The sequence below is a fragment of the Serinus canaria genome, chromosome 2 (assembly GCF_022539315.1).
Source record: "Serinus canaria isolate serCan28SL12 chromosome 2, serCan2020, whole genome shotgun sequence".
NCBI lineage: Eukaryota > Metazoa > Chordata > Aves > Passeriformes > Fringillidae > Serinus > Serinus canaria.
This window is the reverse complement of record NC_066315.1, coordinates 107030728-107046056: the sequence shown is the minus strand read 5'-3', so window position 1 is coordinate 107046056 and position 15329 is coordinate 107030728. Positions and strand designations below refer to the sequence as shown.

The following is a 15329-nucleotide window of genomic DNA, read 5'->3' as shown; positions in this document are numbered from 1 at the left end:
AGCAAATGCTAATATTTTGCCTACCTATCAGAAAATACAAACAGGAAACTACAAACAGTTACTTAGGCAAAGTTACTGTTTCATAAGAAAATCCAAGCATTTCTCCTTAGAACTGCCAAAAAGACGGAACACATGCTCCGTCAGGTACAAAACCGGGAAACTCGTCCTTGTTACGTATATAAACATCAGCTGTGCCCTTCTTGCTTACTTTCCCTCAGGCTTTGCCTAATTTTTAATACAGAAACTCATGAATGACCAACCGCGGTTTCCTCTTCTCATTGTTCTTCACAACTCTGAGGATCGGTACAATTGCACGGGCTACAACTTTAAAGAGGGCGCGGGAAGGGAGGGAGGTGGCGGCGGGGGGGTGGCTGTTTTGCTAGTTGAGGCCGCCTCTGCTCGCCTGAGTCTCGTTTGGTGTTTCAGCCTTGCAGGTGGCGTCTGGTTCACCCGGTGCCCGGGCTCTGCGCTGCCCCGCGGAGGCGGCGGGCGGCGCGGCGGCGGCTCCGGCTGCGGGCACGGCCGGGCGCGCATCCCCGCCGCGGCTCCGGGGCCTTCTCTGCCTCTCCCGTGCCTTGGGTGCGCAGCTGCATCGCAGCTCACCACTGACCGCTACTTTCAATTCCCAGGCTAATGAAATCAGCATCGTAAAAGCACGTACTTACCCCGCCTTTCCCCGACAAAAATACAAAGGCAAATCCGCTGTTTCCTTTCAAAACACTGAGCATGACGGTTCGCATTATTTTATAAAGGCGGGGGGGATGTTGGGAAGAGTATTTTTCTTGCAAGTTCGGGTGTAAAGATGCTTTTAAATAAATAATGCACCATTTTGAATGAACGCTTCATGAGATTACCTAGGGGCCAGTGCCTACGAATCCTCCCCTTACTATGCCCCAGGATGAAAGCTCTAATGCATAGACACAAAACAACTTTGCCAACTGTGGGCGAGCGAAAACCCGTGCCAGCTCGGCAAATGACCCAGCACTTGGTACTTGCTTCTGTAACTGTTCGCTCAGCAGCACTCCCCAGCTCCGTTCCGCACGCTGACATTTTTGGACCCGCGGACTGCGGACCCAGCCAAGGTTTTGAAAAGGCGTGCTAATAAAATTCAGCAGGTAGTTTAGAAAAAGAAATAGGGAATGAGGGGGACGGAAGGTGGCTAAAGGAAAAAAAAGAGGGGAAAAAAAAAAAAAAAAGAGAATAGGTCAGCAGTATCAGCTATGGGGAACTTGCCATAGCTGTCCCAGCACCGGGCAGCAGGCAGGGCCGTCCCTCGGCCCCCGGGCTGGGCACCAGCGGCGGCCCCGCAACTTCTCGCTGCACCGACTGCGCCCTACCGGGCACGGCGGGGACGGGTCCTTCTTTCCCCAGAAAGTTCTCGCCCCCCAAACCACTGCAGTACACCAAGTGTGTGGGTTGGAATTTATTTCGTTCCATCGCTCTGTAGTTGTTGGCGTTGCAGGGTGAACGGGCGCTGCCGCCTGCCCCGCTGCCCCCAGCGCCCGCTCTCCGGGGACCGAGGAGGGGCAGCATTATTCGCAGGCACCGCGGCGAATTTCCCCGGCGCTCACTGTGCCGTGCCGTTCCCATTGGCCGTGCGGCCGGCAGGGAGCGACGGGAGGCGGAGAGGGAGCTGCCAGCAGCAGACAGGCAGGCAGGCAGGCACCGGGCGAGCGCGTAGACAGGCGCACGGCAGGCAGAGGCTGCTGGGGTATTGTTATCATTGTGCTTCGGCGGAGAGCTTTGCCTGCAGGGGGAGGGGTGGAGGGAGGAGAAGAAAGAGGGAGAGAGAAAGTGCGGGGCGAGCATGCAGCAGGGCTGGGGCCGGCGAAGCGGCGGTGCTGGCGTGCCTGGGCTGAGGCGCTGAGAGGAGCCGCCTGCCCGAGCTCGCTGGGGGGCACCGGCGGGAGGAGCGAGGCGGGCACGATCCAAGCGTGGGGAAGGCTGCCAGCCGAAAGGAGCCGCCGCCGCACCGGCCTCGCAGCAGCAGCAGCGACTACTTCTTTCTTATCTCCCAGCCTTTTGTTTGCCCATCCTCCTCCTCCTCCTCTTCCCTGCCCACCCTCTGCACCGCGGAGGGGGCTCGGCCGAGAGACAAGCAGGCTGACCCAGAGCTGAGTTTCACCCATCCTCCGCCCCCCGCTCTCTCTCTCTCCGCTGCATCGCTGCCCATGAGCTAGAGCGGCAGTCGGCTCCGGCAGGCGGGGGCAGACGCCGACCGCAGCTCCCGGCAGCTGCCGCTGCCCGACCCTCCCCGCCGCTCCCCTCGCCCCGCTCCGCGGGCTCCAGCCGCGCTCCGGAACTGCTGGGGGCCGCCCTGCTGCCGCCCCTGCTCGCCTCCATGTGCCGGGTAGCGGGAGCGCCGCCGCGGATCCTGCCGCCGCTGGCGCTGATGCTGCTGGCGGCCCTGCAGCAGGTAAGCACCGCCGGCGGGGAGCGGGCCGGGCTGCGGCTCTTTGTTCCCCTGCGGGCGGCGATGCCCGGAGAAGGCGGGAGAGCCGGGGGGGGAAAAGGGGGGGGGGCTGCGCTTCGTGGTGGGGGTCTCGGGGAGGGGGTAGGGGAAAGCGGCCCCGCCGCCGGGGTGCCCCGGCGTGGCTTCTGGGCGCTCGTGCGGAGCCACCTGCTCGGGGCAGCCCCGCCACCGGGCTCCGCGCTGCGGGGAGAGAGAGAGATGGGGGAGCCCCTGCCCGGGGCCGGCTGAGAGGGAGAGGGTGGTCCCGAGACGCGAGAGGTGATGGGGGCACCGATGCCCCCTTATTCCCGGGAGAGCAGGTGCCGCGGGACGTGGCGGGGAGCCGGCTGGTACCCGCGCGCCTGGCAGGAGAAGGGGAGCGCGGCCCCGCCGCGGGCGCGGGGGAGAAACTACAGGAGTGGGGGACGGAGCGAACATTTCCCCCTCCGTCCCGCCTGACGAAGGGCGGGCTGTGGTGCCAGAGAGGTGCGGGGCAGAGCGCAACCCCCGCGCCTCGGCTACCCCCAGCTCCCTCGCCCGCTAATCCTTTCACCGGGAAGAATTTAATCAGCCTCCGCCTGGGCGCTGGGCTTCCCCACCCCCTAACGGGAATTTCCACTGGGACGGGCTCGGGCCCCGAAGTGTTTAATTTATTATTATGGAAGTCCTGCTGCTACCTCCCGCCGGCGGCCTTGCCGGGGCGCTCCGGGCGGGTGACTGATGGGGTCCCGGGCAGGTGGTCGCGGGGCAGCGCCGGGCGCCGCTAGCCGCGGTGCGCTCCCATTGGGGTGCAGAAAGCGGGGTCTGGGGCGAGATGGGAGTCACCGGGAGGGTGTGGGGAGGACGGGGAGACGACAAAATGGATCCCGTTGGGGCAGCAGGGGCAGTACCCGCGGGGTGATGGTTGGGCTCCCCTCCGGTGGCGAGTAGTGTGCGGAGCGGCAGCGCAGCCGGGGCACCCGGTGGGTCCCCCGTTCGTTCTGTGCTCGCTGAGCTCGTATCCGGTGCGGCGCCGGGGGTGGAGAGGGCTGTAAGTCCGAGGGACAGATGGCGCAGATCATCGCCTCTTAATGGTATTTACGATTGGGGCATTTCTATCGGGCCGGGGGAGCGGGTTGAGGCGAGGCCGGCGGCGGGGCCGGGGTGCCGGGGCGGGCAGGGCGCCCTCCCGCCGTGCCCGCAGCGGCTGGCGCAGGGCAGGGGGAGGCGGCAGGCGCAGCCACTGTCCATGGTGCGGCCCCGCTGCCTCCGCCGCACCGGGGGCGGGAGGAGCCCGCCCGGCCTCCCGTCTCCTCTCCGCTACTCCGTCTCTCTGACGCTCCTGTCCCCTTACGGGGTCCCCGGGCAGTTGTGTCCTTCACGCAGTTTCTGAGGCGCTTTCAGGGTCTGGTGACTTGCGCCAGGCGAGTGAGGTGCTGAAACGCTGCTCCGCGGCAGCCGGGGATTTTCCCTTGAGTCCTAGGAGGACGCGCGGAGGGGTAGCTGGCGTGACACGGGAGTGTCCGGCTGAGCATGAGCGGCTGCATGTGATAGCAGACACCCTGTTCAGAAACTTGTGTGTGCCACTTACCGGCTGTTGTTGTGTTGGTTTTTTCGTGTGCTTTTTTTAAAGTCCTTATGTGCTGTTTACTGTATGTGCTTTCAGTTCTGTTTAGTCTTCCTATCTCAATAAATCTTTAAAGCACAAAATCTGCAGTAAGCTTTTATTCCATTTTTATTTTTTTCTTTCTCCTTACCCAAGGCAGGTTTGAAATTGAAGCACAGGCTGTGAATTAAGGACAGGAACTAGCCGTGTTGCTTTTATATATCACTCAGTGTCACTGGCATGTTATGGTTGGGGAATCCAATTTCCCTCTTGTTTGGGTATCCATTAAATCAGGTTAGGGTTGATTTTTAATAGCGTGTAACAAAATAGGAACTTGAGTATGAAATCAGATTTGCAGACCTGTGTATGTACAACACTTTCATTTTAAGAGCTCTTTTTTCCAACCCCCTTCTTCCGTCATGCCTACTGCAAGAACCTTCACCACCTAGGTGCATTGCTAACTTTTTCCCCCTTTGTCACACCTACTACTTTTGGTTTGTAGGAGGTTATTTGTATCAGGTTGTTCTGAAATGTTTGGTCTTTTCACTCAGTTTTTCTTTTCTGCAACACAGCATCTACCTACCTTTATTTTCTAGAGCATTAATGAGTTTGTTATTCGTTAGTGGTATAGAAAAGCTGTCATTATGGAATTATTTGAAGATTGTAACTGGAGCCAGATTTTAAGGTCAGGTCTGTGGATGTTGTTTTTGTACAGGAAATACGGCTTAAGAGTTTTGGCAGTGTGTAACCTGCACAAGAAAGAAGGGAATAAAAACTGCACTCTGTTTTGCTGGTTAGCATATCAGTATGATTCTGGGAGTATTACATGGAAAAAAATCATGACAGAAGATAGGATGAAAGGAGCGAGTCTTGTTTTTCTGGCTATAGCAACAATTCCAGTCCAGCGAAGAAATGGAAAAGCCAGTATGAGTTTACTGTAATGAAACTACTATAAGAAATAAACTGGAACACAAATTAGAAATAAAGTGCTTAAAAAGGAAATATATTTATTTAAATACAAGCTGATTGAATCACTATGTGGATGTGGTCTGTTTCTAAATCAAAAGCAAGTAAACAATAAAGCAGTTTTTGGAGGCTTTTGAGCTCAGGTGACTAGTTTGAATTTGAATTATGATGACAGAGGATGTAAGTTATTACCCTCTGCAGGCAGTTTTGGTCTTATTCCAGGTCTTAGTGAATGTATCCAGGTGATAAAGCTACTACCCTAAATGGCACTCCTGTTAAGCTGCCTCAGCTGAGAATCCAGCAATGGCATTTCTTGCCAGGTCTACCCCTCAAGTAATTACCCCCAGCAGCAGTAGTCTTTGGCAGAATTGGGGTGAGGAATATTAATGTAGTTTTGTGTAGAAACAAGCAAGATTCCCTATTGTGGGTAAATCTTCTGTTTGTCACAATATACCTCTGTCTTAGATTTATTTTTTTTTAATCTGTATAAGCATGAGTTTTACAGTGCCTCTGATAAATTACTCCATTAACAGACACCAACACCATTCAAAGTACACTGAATGTAGTGAATTGAATGCATTTCGTAACACATTCATAAGCCCCTGACCAAAGTAGTTATGTGCAGTATCTCGGGCTTTTTCAGTGTAGATCTTTGTGTTCTGGTTTTGTTTAGTCTTCAAAGATTCCATTGGAAAAGTTAAATGTGGCAGGGTACTGCAGCAGAGAGCACTCCAATCCTTGTCTGTCTCGTCTAAGTAATAGTAATAACACTGACACATCCTCAAAATTCAGATAATTGCAGAGCTGAATTTCCTTGGATATTAACCTGAAAATATTTAAATATATTTTGCTGAAATACTTTTTTAAAAAACTCCTTTTTGCATCTGTTATAGGACAGATAAGGTTGTGTAATTCAGTGAGTTTTTTGAATTTAAGGCATTGGTTGACAGAACAGGAGATAATCAGAATTTTTTTGATGCACTGAATTATCTGGGCAGATATTCTAGCAAGCTCAGAAATACATACTCTGCTTATGTACCAGAGGGCATATATTCTTACGTTGTCAATCTATGTATTTTTAATAAATGTGTGTTTTCTAGAGAGCCTTCTACTGCTCTCTCTCTTCCTGGGTAGTACTGCTACCTAGGCATGCTCAGTGTGCTGGAAAGATGAATGCATAGTTTTGATACCAGCTTTTAAAATATTTCCAAAAGTTACCATACTTTTTTTTGTGCTACATCTAGTCAAGAGTGTGTAATTAAAACACTTTCTGTTATTTTCCTTTCTGTTTCTAGAAGTTGAAGGACCTCCCAGAAACAACATTGGAAGAACCCTGTCGTGTTCTATCTTACTTGGTTTCATTGATACTTTTATATCAATAACATATTTTATTACTTCTTTTAATAACTGAGTACAAACACATGAGACAGTTTAGTTGTGAAAGAATTGCATGTTTATATTTAAAAATAGTTTGAGGAAGCTGTGAGTAAAGTTATTTTTACTCAATACAGACAGTATTGTGTAAGGGACTTGTCATGTGGTAAGGAAGAGGAATTTTTGAATGGCTTTTCCTGCTTAACAAAATAATTTACCAGTTAAACTCTCTTTCTGTTTTTCATTGATTTTGTAAGTGCTTTTTTAGGGTAACAAAAAAGTTCAGAAAGCTTGCAATAGTTTCAGTAGTTACCAGCATTTATATTAGGATGGGAGTTTAACTTATTCAAACAATGTACATACACAAAGCACGAGTCTGTTCCCAAAGGCTGTGCAATCTCTAATGTTCCCTGGGATTTTTTATTTTAAATTCTTGTTATAAAGGGTAGGAGGAGCCCATAGTGGCCTTACGGAGTAGCCTGTGTTCTTCTGTTAACCCGGTAGCACCAGTTGAGCGTAAGGTTCAGTGAGACACATTACAGAATGAGCTGATGATCCGATAAGGATCATCGAGTCCAGCTCCTGGCCGTGCACAGCACCATCCCCAAGAGTCTCACCATGTGTCTGAGAGCATTGTCCAAACTTTGGGTGGAGAATAATGAAGGCAAAAAGAATACTTGACATCCTTTGCAGGAGCAGTGATAAAGCGCTTCTCACCTTCCACTGACTGAGACTCTCGTTGGCAAACAGTGGCATACAATGAGGTGAAACCTCAGAGGAAAGAAACATGAACATTATTGGATGAATTTAAGAAAGATCTGTATTTTTCTCAAGTGCATTTGTAGTTTGTGAATGAGCTGAGAGGGACCTTTTTCACCTGGATGTTGGACCATGTTGCTGTTCACCTTGAGAGGTATATAATCCAAGTGTGCATGATTCATCATTTGATTTGATCCTGCACTTCTTGCTGAAAGATCATGGGAGCTCTGTCTGAATAAAGAAGGGAAATTAGGCTTTCTATTTTTAAATGACTTATGAAAACAGATACAGTATCAGCAGCTTCCAAGATGGAAGGTGATTCGCTGCCAAATCTTTTCAGCATTTCATCTAAAGTATTTGGTTTTAGTCAGTATTCGTATATTTAATTAAATACCATGTTTCCAAAAAGTGTGTTTATACTCTCCTCTAGGCACTCCTTGACATATTTAAAAATATATTTTTATCAACAGACTCCTCTAGGGACTCTCCCATTCCTTATAATTAGCATATAATTATCACTCAGCAGCTGAAGATATGGTTAAAATTTTGTGGTCCCCCCAAAGAGGCCTTTCAAGGCCTCCCCCAAAGGTCAGAAAAATGCAGCATTCTCCTGTATGGAATAGCAGCAGTTTATGGGCTGATATGTTCAGTGTGAGCAATACAATGGCTATAACCAAATCAGAGAGATTCATTTCTTGTAGAGAAATTAGAATGTGTAGTCAAATACAGGATCTTTTTTTTCTTTTTTTAAGTTATTATTAAAACAATTATTAAAACTTAGAGATACAGAAATTTCAAGATATCCTTCTCTGAGCTGTGGCTTCCCTGAAGAACCATGTGTTTTGAAGCTGGAGCCATTCCCATGTTCTCCTAGTTGGGGCAGGGGGGAAAATCCAAACTTGGATCATGGGTTTGAGCATGTAGGGTGTACTAAATAATTGTCTTAATTTTTAGTAGAGCAAATGAATTTGTCTATTATTAGGGGTTAACAGGATAGGCTGTGAACATGGTTTGTAAAACTGGGAGATGAACAGATGCAGAGCAGGGCTTGGTGGTGCTGGTGGATGAGAGGCTGGACATTGAACCAGAGAGAGAGACTTTTTACATGGGTATGTAGAGATGGGATAAGTAGGAATGGCTACAAACTGAAAAACAGTAGGTTGGGATTAGTTACTCCTCACTGGGAGGGTGGTGAGGCAGTGGAACCAGTTGCATAGGGAAGTTGTAGATGCCCCATCCCTGGAAGTGTTCAAGGCCAGGTTGGATGGGGCTTTGAGCAAGTCCCACTGGTTTAGTGGAAGGTGTCCCTGCCCATTTGCAGGAAGGGTGGAAATAGATGACTTACCTCCTTCCAACTAAAGGTGTTGTATAATTCTATGAACCTTTGGTGGTTTAAGGCAAGTTACTTAAAACTTGCATAGAAGTTGTGGATTCTCATACTTGGGGAAGGTACCTGAGAGCTCTACATATTGGTTTAAGAAATTGGATTTTCTGGTCTAAAATCTTGTGATTCACGAAGTAGAGCACTGATTAGAAGAGAAGATGGTGTAAAGAAAGCCCTTTCTGCTGTAACTGAATGACCTCTGGGAGGATGTGGCCTGGCACCCACTTTGGAAGCTTTTGGCTTCCAGAACAATTTGAAAGAAAGGCACTTTTCTTTTTCCTAGTTGCACTCACTCTATGGTTGAAAACAAATTGTACTTGACTACTTTTGCTGAAGTACTGAGTACTGTGAGAGTATAAACTGTTGGCAGCTTTGTTTGCAGCAAGTTGGGGATTTAAGAGAGTTGCTGAACACTTTGAATTCTAGTATCTAAAGGTTTTGGAGATGTTTTTGTCATCCAGGGTATCTTTCTTATGCCTTACAACAGTAAGTAGAAACTCGTTACAATAATACCACCTTGTACAGCATATCCTGTTGTGTCAAATAATGTCTGTACACTAAAAATGGATGAGAATAATCTCTAATTTTTAGAGTTCTCTAGAACCTAAGTTGCAAGGGTATCACCCTGGCTTTTAAATTAATGACGAAACACACAGTCTTTAAACACAGTCACAAATGTTTCTGTGATCTGTGCTTAAGTTGAATATTACTGTGGTAGTTGTAAATAGATGTTGGTTATTAAGGAGAAAGAGCTCAAATACCCTGTTCTTGCTTCATCATACATATAATTATGTCAGACATTGTTTTGAACTTCACACAATAATGTCCTGTGAATTGGCTGGACTTGGCAGTTGGTAACTGTACTGTGTTCAATTATACTGTATACTATGATATTTTCTTTGATACATACCCCACTTGGTTTCTCATTTTACTACCTAGGCTTCTTTTCCTATGGCACTAAGTTACAATGATTTGAAAAGGAAGCAGTCTTCCAAAACCAAATTGCCTTGCATTTTGGTAAAATTGTTGTTAAGAAATCTTGTGTAGTAGTACATGTAGATGCAAAGAAGTAGATGCAAAGTAGAAGAGACTTGGATATTTCAGACTGATAGCTATTACTGAACTGCAGTTGTGTATGGCATATGCAGAGGAGGTGGTGAGATTACATTTTGAAATATGTGTTTCTTTAAATGGATAATTCCAGATATTTGGAATTTTAAATGAGCCTACTTTTTAAAAACAATGGAAATTGGTTATGAGTCCAGATCTGTCAGTACAAGTGAAGAAATTCTGCCTGGCTCAAGGCTTGTTTCAGTTAGAAACTTTTCAAAACTTTGAGGCCTGTGTTGTTGGAAGTCTTTTACTGATGGCATTCAGAAAAAGATGTAAATGCAAATCCCTTAGAATTATACGCTTGAGATTGTAAACAGGTTGTTAATGGTATTTTTGGTTTGGGGGTTTTTTGGTAGGTTGTTTTTTGGGTTTTTTTTTTTTTCTTTTTTTAATCAAACTGGAATACAGCTTTGGAATTAAACCACAGTTTTCATATCTAGAGATGAAACTAAAGTAACAGAGGAGCAGGATGTCAAAACTGCAGGCTTAACTGCCTAACTATATCAAAATGGTGAATTCTTTTAATTGATTGAATAACAGTTTTGACAGAAGACTTCTAATTTACATCATGTTGCTTCATAATTGCCGTTTTCCTATTGCATTTATGTTTGAGATCTACAGTACTGAGTTTATATGCATGATCTGATACCATGTGTGACTATCTCTCTAGCATCTGGAGATGGTAATGCTTATCACTCATTTAGCAGTTAAAAATGGCTAAACAAGTCATAGAGGATGAGGAAAGCAGAATAGCTTTTTAGAAGTAATTTTATTTTGCTGTCACAAAGTCTGGTAGTACTTGAGAGGAGAATTTTCCAAGTGCTGAGCTTGTTGAAAGCTTTGTGACTCCACTGAGCAGGTTTTATGTGGGTACAAGCTAAGGTGATTGCTTTCTGTCTTAAAAAGATGGGGTTTTTGTAAACTAGTGTCCTTCTGCAGATGAATGTACAAGTAATATTATCTTAAATTTGAAAGTGTCTTGGGAATTGTACTAATCACACAAAATCCTGTAAATTTTAATAACATGTCCCATAATCTTCACTAGCTTTTGCCTTTTGCCCCAGAAAAGGGGATAAAAATATTTCAGCATCCTTCTTTTCTTAGAGTTAAAATGGTTTAAGTCTTGCAGTACACTTAGGCTGAACTTGATGTGACCCAGTGTGTCTGAAGTTGCAACTTCTACTTAATTCAGAATGCTTAAACACAGGGCGATTAAGAATTGCTGAAAATTCGAATTCTTCCTTCCCTTGTGTTTTTATTCTGAAACAATCTTTACAAAGGGCTGTTTTTGGAGAGCAGAGTAGAGTCTTTTGTTTCTGGATAAAATTGATGGCTGCAAATGAAAGAATAAAGAAGGCTCTCTATTCATGTTCCCCAGCCTTTGTTTCAGTGGGCATTGTTTCAGTTTATAAGAGCTGTTTAGTACATATAGATTACTGGAAAGGCTGAAAGAGATTCCCAAACACATCAGTGCAGTCTTGTTAAAAATCCTGCTATCTCCTCAGCTGCCCAGACAGTAGCTTTTGGTTTCAAAGATACCATGTAAGACTTTTATTTCCTTTTCCACCACATTACTTTGAAGTCACCTTTTGTGCAGTAGTTTAAATGAGTGTTAACTATTTTTCTTTCAAATTATGGAAACCTTATCAAACCTGTGATTTGAGTTCTAAAGCTGAGGAAACTGGCTGGTTGAAATTTTAGTTATTTTTGATTTGCCATCTTGTTATCTTAAAAACTCAGTGTATAAATAAACTGTTGGCACATAGCTACAGATCTTGGTTCCAGTTTTGTAGGGAACATAGCTCTGTGGTAGCTAAACTGTTGCTTTATTTGCTTTCTCTTTAGGGTTTCCATATAAACATAATAAACTACTTAAGCAGTTGTACAAGCTGAGATACCCATGCAGATCTTAAATCACAACAGTTTAAGTTAATCTGAAACTTGATAATTACAAGTTCTCTTACTGAGGTCATACCTGGATAGTGCATTAACTTGTGAGTTAGTAAATTTTAAATTTTTTTTGGTTTTCCTAGTGTCAGTGTTGAGCTGCACAGTTAGGATGCTGTTGGTGTAAATGCAATGTAATGAGTTACAGATGCCTCCTTGTATTAGTTATAAAACTATTCCAACAGGGCTTGACATGCTGAGTTTGGCCATGTTTGTCAGTGGAGAGATTCCACCTAGTCCCTTTTTTTTCCCTGAGTAAACCCCTGTTGTTTGAGGTGCTCCTGTCCCACCTCTGCTTTAATGCTCTCTTTCCCTGAGGTTACTAGGGTGAATGGATGTAACACCATCATCTCCTCTTTCTCCCTCCCTTTTTTTATTGCATCTTCCTTTGCAAAATGCAGGGGTGCTTACATGGCCTTGAGTCAGTCTGCTTGATGGAAGCCCATCTGGAAAGCAAACAGGAAAATCTAATTTTGGTCAGATTTAAATATGATATAATCACACAGTTGCTTGTCCTGTCCAAGACATATACTACATCTGGGCATGCATCTGGATAGGCCTTTGTTTGGCATGTAGAGGTGTTTGAGATTGTGTGAGAGCTGTCCTGATTTCTTGGCTATATCTCAGCCCAGGCTGCAGTGGGAGCTGACCTCTCTGCTGTGTACAGTGTGAAAAGGGTTTGCCAATGTACAGTCATGTAGCCACATGTAAGGTGGGCCATTGTCTTATGCAGTACTAAGATGAGACAAAACCAATCCACTGAAAAGAAATCTTAGTCCTTTGCCACAGAAAATGCTTGGTTTTGTTTTTTTTTTTTTTTTTCAAATAGGCAACAAGCTGTCCTGGAAAATAGCTTTGCTACCAGAAGTATTTCATGAACATGGAAGACTACAGAGCAAACAAGTTTCCAAATGCTGTGTTATATTTCTTAATGGAAAGGCATTTATGAAGCTCTTTTAAGAATGTGATTTGAGGGTAAATTTTTTTAATAAGTGAGAGAACAAACAGTTTCAGTGGCTCAGCTCTTCCATTGTGCAAATTTAATGAGCTGCTCTCCTTTTAACTTAATGTCCCTTTGAAATAGGAGTTGCATTGGAAGCATTTGGCTTTATATGGTATCTGTTTCAACGCTAACACAAACGTCAGATCTGTTAAGTTATTGCAAATGTAACATTTTGTCTTAGTTTACTTGTTCTGGTGCAGCCTCACATAGAAATATTCTATATAAAGAATTTTACACCAGCGGTTGAAGTGATCCCTTACAAGCAATCGGGCTGTGAAAAAGTTGAGACATGTTTTGTGCAACATTTATTTCCAGAGGAAGGAATGTTTTTGTTCCCTTTATGATTCCCCTTCAGTCTAGATGTCTGGTTTAGTGGAAATGTTCAGTTGTCAGAAGAATCAAGATGGTGTATTATTTAGATCTTACCAGACAAGTGGGATTTGTTCCTTCCATTCCAGTTATCAGAAAGATTAACCCTTTGCCCTCACAGTCCTAATTGCAGTCGTTCAGAAACAAAGGTTCTGCTTGTACAAGACAGCAGTGAAGTGTAGATGTGATAGCTGGAATGTTTCTCTGGTGAATGTGGGTTGCAAGTATTACATACATTTTGTCTTGTGTTTCAGGCACCGATAAAAGCAACCTGTGAAGATTTGTCATGCAAGACTGGATTTCCTGAAGATGTTCACAGTGCAGTAGTCTCAAGGAGTGTACATGGAGGACAGCCTCTTCTCAATGGTACTGTTAGAAAACATATTTTGAACTTTTTTGTTTCCTCTAGTTGTAGCTATAAGTCACTCTGGAGCATTTTCATCCATAAATAGGACACAAACTCTTTCAGGAGAGAACATCAGCTGCTCTGTGATTATTTCTTGGTCACTATCATAGGACTTGGAAAATCAGTTGGCATTAGTGGCAGCACTTGCACCTCTGACTGTAATTTGAGAACACTGAGTGTTGCAGAACTTCCTATTATTATCCTCTGATTCTTGGCACAGCATTCACACTGACTTTTCTTACTACCATTGACAAGCTGTATGCCATTAGTCTGTACTTAGAGCCCATGTATGTATGAGAAGGTGAAGAAAATTTCCTTTTTGTTCTACCTCTCATAGAAGAACTGCAGTTACACCCAGTGCTAGTGCTCATGTTAGTGCAGAGATAGTTCCCTTACTGCTTTTTCATGGCAATCTGAGGAGAGACACCTGTAGGAAGCAAGCAGTGGGATGGGCAGCAACACGAGAGAGTGGCTGTCTGTGAGCCCCTGATCAGTGACCACAGCACTGCAGGCTCTGTGAGGAGGTGTGCCAGGAGAGGCAGGACAGTGCCAGGGCTGTCTCAGGGACAGTGCACTGCTCTCTCACCCTGGCACCTACCTGCATCCAGATGGCACGGTGCCCAGGCTGGGGATGACCTGCTCGGTGAGCACAAGCCCTTTCCTCCGCCAGGGATGCCCTGCAGTCAGTACACCTGCCCAGGTTTGTCCAGGTTGGGGATTCAGTTCACTCTTCTTTTTGTGTCTCTATTTTGCAGGGATAGAGTGGGACAAAGAGGCAGATGCTCTGAATGTTTCCTAGATTTCCTAGCCCATGAAGTTTCAGTATACAAGCTTGCAGAAGTATAACATTTTTTAAAATTCTGCATTAATTTTTCTGTTTTCTGAACCGCTAACATAATTTTTTAAATCTAATTTGGAAATTGTGGAACTAAGAACATCAGTTTTAGACAGTTTCAAATACAGCTTAAATAAGGACTAATTTAATTTAATTTGTTGTTTCTTTCACATATAAATTTGGCTACACAGTTCAAGACATTTAAATGAAAAAAATTCTAATGAGTCTGCAAAACAAATGAAGTAAAAGCTGTAGTCTTGATTTTACATGCTGTATGTAGCAGTCTCTCGTTAATTATATTTTACAGACCTGTTTTGTGCTTTCTTAGAAGTATAATAGAAACTTGAATGCAGAATGAATTGATTAGCTTTAGTGTAGTTAAACTTGAGTTATTAAAGCTTTCTCTATTCAGTTTCAAGAAAGTATGTTCTACCAGCACAGACTTTTTTTTATTAAAAGATGGCTTTTCAAACACTATTATTAGAAATCTATGTATTGAAGTAAATGTTCTGCCAATTGAGAAAATAATAATGAGGAAAGAGAATATGCCTCACTTTTCCACCAAATGGGAGTTAATAGATGGCTCTCCTTAATACTCCTGTAGTAGACATCACCAGGAGAATTCCTTGTCATGTGATGAACAAACACAGGCAGGGTGCAGAAACAGGGATGCAGAGCACAGCCAAAGGTGACCTTTCCAAAGGTTCTGCCTTGAAACCACCAAGTACCATCAGTTCCTCTTGAAATGGAGATCACATAAGTTTTGAGATCTGCCCTGTTCTGTGGAAGTTCTCTTTACTCTCTATGGAATCAAGGCTGTTTCCTGCAGCTTTTCCCTTTTCCCTCCAGTTAGGAACCACAGTAGACTGGGCACTAATTGTCTGTTGTCATTGCTCACGCGAACCTGATGATAATGTCTGATCAGCTTTAACTGAGTCTGCACTAGTAACATAGGATGACAAACTGACTTCCTGTCTCATTATTCATCCCTGTCCCACAGTCCCTTCCCTTGCTTCTCAGAAGTGAGTGAAGCATGACTGTTGGTTTGTCCTTGAATGGTATTAAAATGCATAACATTTTAGGGAAGTAGGAATTGGAAACACTGTATGAGGCAAATGGTATGTATCACATCATAT

At 44.9% G+C, this 15329-nt stretch overlaps 1 protein-coding gene across 1 annotated transcript in view; it reads left to right on the top strand.

Moving 5' to 3' along the window:
• Positions 1 to 2283: 2283 nt before the first annotated feature.
• Positions 2284 to 15329, top strand: part of CDH2 (cadherin 2) — a 114333-nt gene continuing 101287 nt past the window's right edge. Inside the window, exons 1-2 of the mRNA XM_030231181.2 lie at positions 2284 to 2416; positions 13207 to 13318. Of these exons, the coding sequence (XP_030087041.1) occupies positions 2342 to 2416; positions 13207 to 13318 (187 nt within the window). The 5' untranslated portion in view covers positions 2284 to 2341. The remainder of the gene's footprint in view (positions 2417 to 13206; positions 13319 to 15329) is intronic.